Source organism: Phocoena sinus, chromosome 19 (assembly GCF_008692025.1).
Source record: "Phocoena sinus isolate mPhoSin1 chromosome 19, mPhoSin1.pri, whole genome shotgun sequence".
Classification (NCBI taxonomy): domain Eukaryota; kingdom Metazoa; phylum Chordata; class Mammalia; order Artiodactyla; family Phocoenidae; genus Phocoena; species Phocoena sinus.
In genome coordinates, this window is record NC_045781.1 from 58,475,963 (window position 1) to 58,487,494 (window position 11,532).

Below are 11,532 nucleotides of genomic sequence, written 5' to 3' on the forward strand. Positions count from 1 at the left end.
TGGTTGTGGCGAGTGGGGGCTACTCTTTGTTGTGGTGCCCAGGCTTCTCATTGCAGTGGCTTCTCTTTTTGCAGAGCATGGGTCCTAGGCACGTGGGCTTCAGTAGTTGTGGCACCCGGGCTCAGTAGTGGTGGCGCACCGACTTAGTTGCTCCGCGGCACGTGGGATCTTCCCGGACCAGGGCTCGAACCCGTGTCTCCTGCACTGGCAGGCGGATTCTTAACCACTGCGCCACCAGGGAAGTCCCTGACATGTTTCATTTTACAGTATGAAAAACTCACTTCCTCATCAGGAAAGTCTTTAAGATTGGGAAGTTGCCAAGCCTTTACGGAAGACAGGTGTTCCCAAAATTGCCATTTTCTCCTGAAAGCGCAAGTGCTACCATGTCCGTCCTCCCTGAAGTGGCAGGCTCACTGGTCCTTTTCTGAGAAGCCGTCTGCGAGGACTGTGGTCGAGGTGACCCTGCACACCTCACACGGCAGGTCCCCCTCCAGTGGCAGTGGAGGGCCGCGCACACTCCCCTCATCTCCACTCAGAGCGTCACAGGGACCAGGACTCAGGTTGGAGGACGTCCTGAAGCTGCACTGCTCTGCGTGAGTGTGTGGTGGTGAACTTTGGTGCCTCGGTCTGTGCGAAGCTGCCAGTGGTGCAGCCCCCTGCTTTTGCACCGTCGATGTTGTGAGGAATGTAACGAGTCTCCCTTAGCGTGGCCCCCTGGACAGGGGTCTGCAGGCCACCTGTGAGAACTACTCTGCTGGAGGAGGAGGGAGACGACCCCTGGGGTGAGCGGAGCCGATGAGACGGCGGGCCATGCCTCCCCGATGCCCAGCAGGGTCACCCCGACTGTCCTCAGTCTCAGCCTCTTTCTGGCCGGTTCAGAGCAGCTGCGTGTCAGAGGTCACGCTGCAGCATTCACAGAGAGCCCCCTGTGACTCCATGACCTGCCTTCCCTATAGAAGTACAGGTGTCACTGTGTCCTGGGCCCCAGGCCTGTTCCCGGGGGAAGGAAAGGGGGCAGGTGTTTGAGCTGGGAGCGAGACTGAGACTGAGGTGATTCCGCCTCTGCCTGAGGACCAGTTACAGGTGATCCTTATAGGGGACAAAAGCAGCCCTGAGGGGCAGAGGTGTGGGGAGGGGGAGGCCTGGGCAGAGCTGGCTGTGAAACCCTGGGTGGTGGGGAGCGCTGACTGGCGCCTGGGAGGACGGTCTCTATTCCACGTGACACCCAAGGATGGCCCGTGCTCACCCAGCAGGATGGACCCTGGTGGGAACCCCGCCCTCACACCTTCTGCTCTCCTGTCCATCAGCTCTCCCCAGCGCCCTGCTGGCACCTGAGGACACCCTGGGCAGCTGCCAGACCATCTCTTGGGCAGCTCGGCTTGGGCTGGGGGGTGCAGCTGGGAGGAGAGGTTTCCTGGAGCCAGAACTTGGTGGTCAAGAAATGGACGTAGAGTCTAGGGGGGGTTAAAGGCCGAGGGTCTCCCTAGAGGTAGCGATCGTATTTTACGTTTGGTGTGCTACGTGTCTTCTTTTGCTGCTGTGTCTCCCGGGCCCCTCCTGAATTCTGGAACAGAGGTAGCCCACTTCCCTTTGCTCAGAAGCAGAAACCAAGGCTTCACAGTGGAATCAAGCCACTGTAAAGGCTGGAGCCAGAACGCCTCACTGCTGGATCTGGTGGAGGCTCTGTGTTTGCAGCAGACTCCCACAGACCCCGGCTTGGGGAGCGGGTGCCGCCTCGCCCCACATCAGCTCCAGCCTCTCCCCGCGCCTCTGAGGCTTGGCAGCCGGGGTGCTCTCCCTGGAGTCCTCCGCCATCCGCAAGGCGATGGCGGCTGGAAACTTGTTCCACTGAACTTTGCCAGGGAGCTATACTTAGCCACCGAGCGGAGGCCAGGCGTGGGCTCGCTGAGTATAGATAGTAACCAGCGGACTATTTTAGAACTCCCAGAGAACCCCCAACACGGTATTTATAGAAGCCTCTGGGCTTCTGGAAGGGAAGCCATAACCTTAGCGTGCCTGGGGCTTCAGGAGAGAGGTCTCTCCACGGGGAGCGGGGTGGGGAGCTGGGCCCCCGAGAGGCTGGGTGTCCCTCTCACACCTGTTCCGGGACCTGAGCCACGGGGCCAGGCGCTCGCGTCCCAGTCAGAAGGCAGCGCGCGCGGTTTTCTGTCCGCCGCCCGTCACGTGCCTCCTGGGAGCGACTTTCGTGTGGTGCTGACGCCGCCCCGCCCTCAGCTCGTTCTGAGATTCTCGTCCAGAATCCTGGCGATTTCTCAGGCTCCTGCTTTTGCCGAGACTGAGCTGGGCCGCCTCTGAAACACCCGCCTCCGGCTCCTCTGGTCCTGGGGCTCCTGTCCCCCAGCCTGGCTCCTTCCCTGGAGAGAGGCACCAACAACGTGCCTGAAGCTGTGCGGCCAGGAGGCCTTCTTTAGGGAGAAAAGGGGAAATGTAATGCGTAAAGTTTGGGTAGAGAAAGCCTGTAGTTGGGGGGGACCCAGGTAGCAGTCCTGCGAGGAAGGAGGTGGCTGTGCCCTCATCCGGGACGGTGTGAGGGATGGTTGTACCCCTTCCTGATTCCCATCTGTGGGTGTTGGGAGAGGGCTCCAAAAACCCAAATCTTTAGTGAGCATCCCGGGTCAATGCTGCCGATCAGGCAAAATCACGAGGAATGAGAAACGGAGAGTGGGAAACTGTGAGGCCTGAGTGGCCGGTGGGGACATGGCCCCATGGCGGGGACGAGGCATGCTGACTGCAGCCGCCCTCCTCGGAGGGGAACATCTCCCCCACTCGCTCCACGTCGACTCCCTGGCAGGTGCCCGGGCCTCTCTTCATCCCGCCTGCCAACCCACCCTCTGCCACCCCTGCCCTCCGCCAGCCCGGATATAAATATAAGAGCATTTTCCATGGGCCGGCACAGAAGGGCAAACATGGACTTTATTTAGGCCTGTGAAATTCCCTTCCTCCATCCCCAACAGGTGCCTCGCTTCATTTAGATATTGGTGCTCAGAAATAGAACACAATTTACAATATAGCTTCCTTCAGGCATCTGGATGCCGTTAAAATAAAAAGCCATCCAGTGAGATGGGCACAAACACGAGTGCGGTTGGAGCTTAGCCTTTGCCAGGGATGAGAGGCTCCCCAGCCCCGGGCTGCCCACCGTGCTCAGCAGAGGCCCAGGCATTCGGGAGACAGTGGAGGGATGTCCCTGGAGGGCAGAGGCCTGTTCCCACCCGCTGTGGGCCCCTGACCAGGGTAGCGGAGAGGAGGGGTCAGGCACCTGCACACTCGAGAGGGGCCATCCGGGGGGGTCACAGTGCGTTTGGAGGACGCGTTTCTAGTAAGTCGGTCGTGGGCTCACTGCCCCCTTGATCCTTTGTGGCCTGGGGGGACAGCATTCCACTCTCCTCTCCATAAGTCCAAGCACAGGGACCCGCCAGGTTTCTCTAGGCAAACTGTGTGCCCTCGTCAGCTGTTACAGGGTGAACGGTGCCCCCCGTTCATATACTGAAGTCCTAACCTCCGAGTACCTCAAAATGCGGCCTTATTTGGAAACAGGGTCTTTGCGGACGCTGTCAAGATGAGATCATCAGGGTGGGTCCTCACCCAGTACGACTGGTGCCCTTATAAAAAGGGGAAATTTGGACACAGACACAGACACGCACACGTGAAGATGGAAGCAGAGAAGGGGGTGACGCTTCCGCGAGCCACAGAACATCAGAAAGGCCAGCCAATGCAGCAGCTGGGAGAGGCCTGGGGCAGATTCTCCCTCAGCCCCGGCAGGGACCAGCCCGGCCGGCACCTCGGTCTCGGACTTCTGGCCTCTGGGGCTGTGGAGGAGTCTGTCTCTGGTCTGAGGCCCCCGCTCTGTGGGTTTGTTACGGCCGCCCCAGCAAACTGACACGTCAGCTAAGCCTCCTGGTCCCGCCGTGTGTCCCTCGGGGGCGGCTGAGCCCTGGGGGGGGGGGGGGTGGTGGCAGTGGGACTGGGAGTGCAAGCGTGGCTTCCTTGGAGAGGTTCTCTGTTCTATGGGCAGATAGATCAGTCTGCTTTAGGCTAGAGCAGCGGCTCTCCTGGGTGGTCAGTTTCATCAGGGTCGCCCTTGATCCAGGGAAGCCCAGTGTCAAGGTCAGGTTTCCTCTGGGATGTCCCCAGGCCCCCTCTGATTGCCGTTATCAAACCAGCCACCCAGGGACCTTCAGCCCCCGACTTGGGCATTAGGAGGGATCTGCGGGTAGGGACCCAGGGTTGGGGCTGCAGAGCTGGTAGCTGTGTGGGCCTGGTGAGCGCCCCCAGCATCCTGTCACACGGGGAGGAGGTCAGCAGGTCTGGTGGCTCAGGGCCGAGACGGGGCCTCTGCTGCTTGCCGTGTGGCGCCATCCCGGAAGCAGGACCAAGGTGCCGAGCCCTGTCCCTTGGCTGGGGCCAGCCCTCCTGCAGGGAGGAGCAGGTGTCCCCTCCTGCATCAAGGATTCGGCCAGTCTCCGTTAGACTCAGGCCTCCTTCCTCCTTCCTCCATGCCACCCTCCGGGGTCTGGTGCAGACGACTCAGACACACTGCCAAGAAGCAGGGCCGGCCCAGCGCGTGACCGCCCGGGGCCTGGGGGTGAGGGGAGGCCACCTATGAGAAGGAAGCGGGGTCTCGGCATCTGAGTCGGTTCGGGAAGGCGTGTGTCTTGGGCGGGGTCAGAGATCGGCTGCTCGCTGGGCTGGAGGTCCTGCAGCCTCAGGAGAGGGCGGCAGGAAGGAGGCCGCGGCGCTGGGTGAGGGGCTTAGTGACTTGAGGAGGTGGCTGCAGTGACGACACATCTGTGGTGTTCAGTAGAGATGCTGCAGGCGCAGGGGGGACTCCCCTCTAAATCAGACTCCGGGGGGGCATGAACGCCTGCCACAGACACACGGCCTCGGTCCCCCTCTCGCACCCTCACCCCGCCGCTGGTCCTCGCTGTACTGTCCCCACGTCCACTCCCTTCCTTCCAGAAAGGGAAGGCGCCCTGCTCACCTGCTGCTCCCACCCGGTAAGGACCGCACAGCTCGAGGCCCTGCCCCCTCAGCTCCCCCCGCTCTGGCCACAGGGTCCCGTTATCCAGGAGCTCTGCCTCAGCAGAGGTTGTCCGAGCTCGGCCTCCTCTGCGGACCCAGGGGACGGGGTGAGCCTCAGAGCCTCAGAGGACGTTGCAGCAGGAGTGCGGGCTCTTTATCGCCCCAGATCCACCCACCGCGGGGCCTCCCCCTCGCTGCTCCATCCTCAGGACGGGCCAGTGAGGAGGGGAGGGTGTGTGCGTGTCGTATGTATGCGCCTGTGCACGTGTGACATGAAACAGCTTGGCCCAGATGCCGTCAAAGGCAGGTGGAGGGGAGCCTCCAGGTAGCTCTGCCCACGCAGGGGCCCACACGGATGTGCTCGGCCCAAGTCAAACTGCCGGTCCGGAGTGGAGGGCATCCAGGGCAGCCCCGCCGTCAGCCTCACGTGGGGATCTTGCGTGCTGACGACCGCCTCCCGACCGGCTGTCACTGGGAGCAACAGAACCGGAACCAGAGCTCACTGGAAACGGCATGGACGAGGCTCTCAACCGGAAGAGAGTCATCCCCGGAGAGAAGTCCCTCACGTGGGCAGGGAAGGGCGACGCCCTCCCAGGACGCCCAGCTCCGCGGCCCCTCCGCCTCTCAGGGGGCGCAGCAGCTGGACTCCTCGTGCCGCGCCAGGAGCGCCACGCGGGAGAAGGTCTTGGCGCAGCGCTTGCACTGGTATTTCTTGGTGTCCGAGTGCGTCTGCAGGTGGGCCCGCAGGTTGGAGCGGTCGGCGAAGGCCCTGCTGCAGTGAGGGCAGGTGTAGGGCTTCTCACCTGGGGGAGGGGAGGGCGACAGGTGAGCGACCAGCTGCAGCGGCCAGGACAGCCCTGCGGAGGGTGATCCCCGGCTTGCAAGCGCATAGGCCGTCCCCCACCCCGAGGCTCCTCAGCCCTCACAGTGAGGCTGAAGCCTTCATCTGCATCGCCCGCTCCCTCGGGGTCAGTGACAGCGGCCTTAGCACCTGCCCTCCGCTGAGGGGGTCGTGTGCTTGATACCCTGGGTGAGACCGCAGCAGCTAAAACACAGATCTTGGCTAGGTGGCTCTTTGCTTCTGCTGGAGCTCCCCTGGGGCGCTCTGTCACCAGCCCTGGATGGGAGAGGCGCTGCAGGCCTCCTGGCAGCTGTACCCGCCCCCCGAAAGCCATGGTGGGAACCTTGAAGGTGGCTATACAAGGGCAGGCGCTCAGGACCAGTGAGGATTCCCATGTCCTCCAGGCCACCTCCAATCAGGGCGACCAGGGATTTGGACTAAGTCCTTCTGTTGGGGCTGTGCCCTCCAGGCTGACCCCCCAAGTGTAAAAGAAAGGGTCAGTGAGAGTCATCTGTTCAGCTCTGCCTGTGTGGAGAGTCCTGCAGCCCTAGGGGCCCTGGGAGGCAGCAGCCTGTAGTCCCATGGGGCCCAGAGCATCGCGTCCTGGCCGCCTGGCCCTGCGCTGTGATGGGGTGCTCAGGGGACATCCTCAGCGAGCGGTCGGGGAAAACCAGGTGGATTTCCAGCCTGGAAAAGGCTCCTGCAAAACCCTTCTTTCGTGTGAGTCACAGAGCCGTGACTGAGGGTGAGGGAGGGTCCAGTTCCAGAGAGTGTTTGTTGTAAGTGCCCGGCCTGTTCCTGTCTCCCTTTCACTGCGTGCTTGACAAAGTCCTGGACTTAAGAGGAAGGCCTGGGGTGGGGTCCAGCTCAGCCCCTGGCTGCCCTTGGGCAGAGCCGGCTCTTGCACTCTTTCTGGGCCGTAGTTTGTCATCTACAGAATGAAAGACCACGAGCTCCCTGCCCCGCATCCCCCCTCCTGTCCCTGTCTCCTGTCCGCAGCTGCTCCTCTCTCCTGCATTGCCTGTGCTCTGTGACCACCCTCTCACCCAGGGACGGGATTGCTCCTGGGTAAACCGCAGCCCGTCAGACAGGCTGTGTGAGCCCTGGGGTCCTCACCCCCAAGCCAGGCCTTTCTGGCTACCCTCCTCCCCTGCTGCTCCAGAATTGAGGAAGGCCACGGACTGTTTGAGAAGTCAGGCCCTGTGGAAGCCCTGTGCATCCCGCGCTTTGCCAGGTGTTATGAGTTGAATCGTGTCCCCCCCCCCCCCCGCCCCCGCAAAAGAAACATCCGTGGCCTAAACCTGGGTACCTGTGAGTATGACCTGATTTGGAAAGAGAGTACTTGCTGATGTGATCAAGTTCAATTTAAGTTGGACCGGAGCATGCGGGCCCCGAACCCAGTGTGACTGGTGTCCTCATAACTAGAGGGACATCTGGACACAGACACAGGGGAGAGGCCGTGTGAGGACAGAGGCAGAGACCGGAAATGACATGGCCGCAAGGAACACCTGGGGCTCCAGGAGCTGGCAGAGGTGGGAAGGATCCCCCTCTCCAGATCTGGAGGGAGCCCGGCCCCGTGGCACCTTGATTCCAGACTTCTGGCTCTAGACTGTGAGCATTTCTGATGTTTTGAACCCCCCGGGGTGTGGCTCTTTGTGCCACAGCCTCGGGACACCAGGAAAAAGAAGCCGTGTGTGCCCATCCGTCCTCTCGTTTATGAACCCAACCCCTCCGCTCCTTTGAGGCCCAGACCCCCCCCGCCCCCCAGCCAGATCCCTCACGGGCCCTGGCGCCTACCTGTGTGGGTCCGGATGTGGCCCTGCAGTAGCCAGGGCCTGGAGAAGGCCTTGCCGCACACGGCGCAGAGGCAGGGCAGCGTGTGTGTGCGGATGTGCATCTTGAGGGCGCCCAGGCTGCCGTACTCCTTGTCGCAGGACTTGCAGGCGAAGCGGCGTTGAGCCTGCAGGTGGCACTGCAGCTGCTGGTGCCTGGCCAGTGCGGCCGGCGTGCGGAAGCCCCCTGGGGTGTGGGGGGCCCGCTCGGCCCCTGGCAGGTGGCCCGGAGCCTGGGCCCCATCTGCGCCCAGGACCGGGGGCCAGCGCGTGGGCAGAGCCAGCAGCGGGGGCAGGCCGAGGTGCTGCAGGCTGTCTCTGAGAGGTGCGCCGGGGGCCCGGCCGGCCCGAGGGTCCGCCAGGCTGACTTCCAGGGGGTCTGGCCCCGAGGCCCCCCGAGCTTCCTCGTTACACAGGAAGGTGGGGAGGGGCAGGGAGACGTGGGCGACGACGGAGGTGAAGTCCCAGGGCCGGGGAGGGTCGCCAGGCGTGGACGGGGCCGCCTTGTCTGGGAGGACGAGGGGCACCACCAGCCCCCCGCAGGCAGAACAGGCGCCATTGGTTTCTAGAAGCGGGGAGGGGAGACAATGCACGGTGAAGCCTGAGTCCCAGCGCTGCGAGTTCGCCAACGCGCATTCCTGGCCGCATCCCACCACTAGGCCATCCATAGCCCCGCGGGGAGGAAAAGAAGGTCTGACAAGACAGGCGTGGGCTGCGGAAGTGGTGGCTGCAGCCGGAGACCACAGCGTCCGAGCAGGAATCTCAGTTCCTCTTTACAAACAAGGGAAGAGAAGCATCTCACAGGATCCCAGAGGAGCCCTCAGGGGCCAAGGAAGGGTCCCTAGCTGCCCTCTCTCTGAGCCCCACCCGCCGCAGGGCCAGCTCGGAGCTGCATCCTGCGGGCTTCCACGCAGCTTTAACTCACAACTCTTGGCAGCAAGCCGCCGCCTGCAAAGTAACTCATCAGCCTCCGGTCACCTCCCGATCACCCCTCGCCCACCATGGCGTGCGTGCGCACAGCCTCCTGCAGACGCTCCCAGCTCAGGAGGGACTGTTTTTGGTGGTGTCCACTGCCTCCTGGCTCGGCCCGCCGTCAGGCTGTTGCTCCCGTATGTGTGGGCCACCACGCCTCATGCTTGACCCAGACAGCAGAAGCCCCCAAGGTAAACACGTTAGCGAGTAAGAGTGAAGTTCTGCATTTCCCCAAAGACCAAATCTCCAGCCCTCAACCCATTTCTTATTTCCTATGTGTTGAGATAAATCTCTGGCCCCATTTCTATGTCCACACCAAGGCTTTGGGTTGAGAAAGACAACCCACAGAATGGGGGAAATGTTTGCAAATTAGGGATCTGATAAGGAATTGGTGTCCGAATATATAAAGAACCCTTGCGACTCAACAATAAAAAGACAAACAGTCCACTTTTTAAATGGGCCAAGACTCTGAACAGACGTTTCTCCAAAGAAGATGTACACGCAGCCCATAAGCACAGGGAAAGATGCTCCACGTCATGAGCCATCAGGGAGATGCAGCTTAAAGCCATAGTGAGGTAGCACATCATACCCACTAGCATGGCTAGAATTAAAAACAGGCCAATTACAAGTGTTGATGAGGATGCAGAGGAATGGGGAAGCTCCCACACTCCACTCTCTCCTGACCTCACCGTTTTCCACTCCAGTCTTCCCAATTATAAAATCAGCTTGCCAGGTTTCTGTCCTCCCAGAAATGGAGGCTGGACCAGCTAAGAGATGAAGTCCAAGGAATTTCTGGAGACAGCACTGGGGTGCCCGGAGAGTCTAGGACCCCCCACTCCACACAGAAGCTCCAGTAGGGGCCCTTGTATGGGAAAAAAGTCACCTTGAGGCTTTGAGGCTCAGCCACTACCCTGACCCCAGGCATCACCTCAGAGCCTAACCCTGTCTAGGGGGCCAGTGCTGACTCGAGTGGGAGGGCAGGGGAGAGGCAGTGCTACTGGCCATGTGCTTCTGCTGATAACTTTAAGTGCTTCCCCATATCCCCTGGGTTAGCTAGATTTTTTTAATTCATTCTGTAGCTCAGATTCCTGGGAGAAGAGACTTAAGTTCCTTTCTGGCTTCAGGGGTTCCCTGGGGAGGCCTAAAAAGGCACTTATTTAAAAGTGACGAGTGGGGGACCCCAAATCCAGCATCTCGGGTCTATCTTGGGGTAACTGCCTGGCAGAAAGAGGATCACCGTGGCCATTTGGCCCTCAGGAAGCTGGTGCTACAAGGAGAGGGGAGCAGAGCACTGATGGCCCTGAGGCTGTTCCCTGACAGTCACCGGACCTTGCTCGGCTGCCAGGATTTGCACGCTCAAAGGGGTTCGCTGTGTGACTGGAGTCTAAACAATAGTTTTTGAACGTTCAAAGCCATGCCCCGTGTGAATTACATGTTCTATCATACATGTATATCTGAAACAAGTTTCCTTTACCACGAGCACTGCACTCTGATGGCTTCTGTTCTTTTTTATTTTATAAAATTGCTGGTGGTGACTCACTAACTGGATTTCAAAATGTGGAGTTGATGATCCCGTTCCTAGAAGGTGCCCCCTGGTGGCAGCCCAGCCCCGGGGACCCACCAGCCTGGACTCCCTCCCTGCTCCCAGTCCGTAGCGTCTCTCCCCATCCCCCTCTAAGTCACTGAGCCATCCCCCAGAGGGCGTCCCCCACCAAGAAGCTGTGGAGCTGGGGGCGCCTCTGACCACTCGAGAGAGGCCTTTGCTGCAGGACCTCTGCGTGTCCCTGACCCTGACAGGGAGTGGGAATGAGTGCACAGTCCTGGTTCCTGGGCACCTGTTTCCCCACCTGGGTAAGAACTGCAGCCCCTTAGCCCAGCCTGCCCTGGGCAACCTTCTCTGGGGTGAAGGAGGCGGGAGGGAAGAAAACCCCAGGAGGGGTGAGGAGGCATTGGAGGGGGCACAGCGGAACGCTGTGCGAGCTGGGCCCCGGCACCACAGGGCCCCTGGGTGACTCTGTCTGGCCTCTCTGCTCACCACCCAACCCAGGATGTTCTGGGGCGCTCTTGGAGAACAGCCTGGGCTCACTTCGTCTCTCTCTGCAATATTCGTGGGGCTCTCTCAAACGTCCTGCAGGAGGAAGATGGCCCTGGGGTCCTCTTTGCTGGGATGGGCATGCCTGGCCATAGCGGGAGAGCCCCAGAGTGACTGGGGGCCTGGAAACTTCTCTAAGTGGAGAGAAAATCCCCACCCGATCTGCCCGACGCGAGGCTGGGATCCCTGAAGCGGACAAGACGCCCGCGGGCCACGTTTCTACCTCCAGCCTCGTGGTCTCGGGCCCCTCCTCCCACCTGGGACAGGTGTTCCCTTTCCCGGGGTTCTCGCCCCTCCTGCCCCGCGAGAGTCGAGCCCTGGGCAGGGCAGGGGAGCCCGCAGCCCCTACCTCTCTGCCTCTCCAGCTGCCCGTAGTTGGGGACCCTGTGGCCGGAGTGCGTCTTCACCAGGAAGGAGCGCGGCATGGTGCCCTCGCGCGGGTCGCACTGTGCCTACGCCGGCGCCCGCGGGCAGCGCGGCGCACAGGTGCCGGGAGGGTCAGGTCATTAACACAGCGCGCCGCCTCGGCCAACCAGCGCGCCCCGCGGCCGGGGCGAGGCGGGGCCGCGGGGCGGGGCATCGGGCCACGCCCAGGACAGGTGCGCGGGCCGTAGGGGAGGGAGCGCGTGGCTGCGTGTCCAACCCACGGGACTTCCCTGGCGCGCGCTGCGAGTCACGCCGCCCCCGGGGCCTGGCGCGCCCACTCGACGTGGACTGAAGGGCGGAGGTCAGGGCTGGGCGGAAGCCGAGTTGGG

The 11,532-nt window shown here is 61.7% G+C and overlaps 1 protein-coding gene across 1 annotated transcript; it reads right to left on the minus strand.

Annotated features, from left to right (window-relative positions):
• Positions 1-3,994: 3,994 nt before the first annotated feature.
• On the minus strand, positions 3,995-11,251 carry LOC116743511 (zinc finger protein SNAI3-like). Its single transcript, XM_032612028.1, has 3 exons — positions 11,127-11,251; positions 7,679-8,278; positions 3,995-5,843 (listed from the first exon to the last, which is right to left on the minus strand). The coding sequence occupies exons 1-3, from the start codon at positions 11,200-11,202 to the stop codon at positions 5,665-5,667; spliced, it is 855 nt and encodes a 284-aa protein (XP_032467919.1). The 5' UTR covers positions 11,203-11,251; the 3' UTR covers positions 3,995-5,664.
• Between the last annotated feature and the right edge of the window lie 281 nt (positions 11,252-11,532).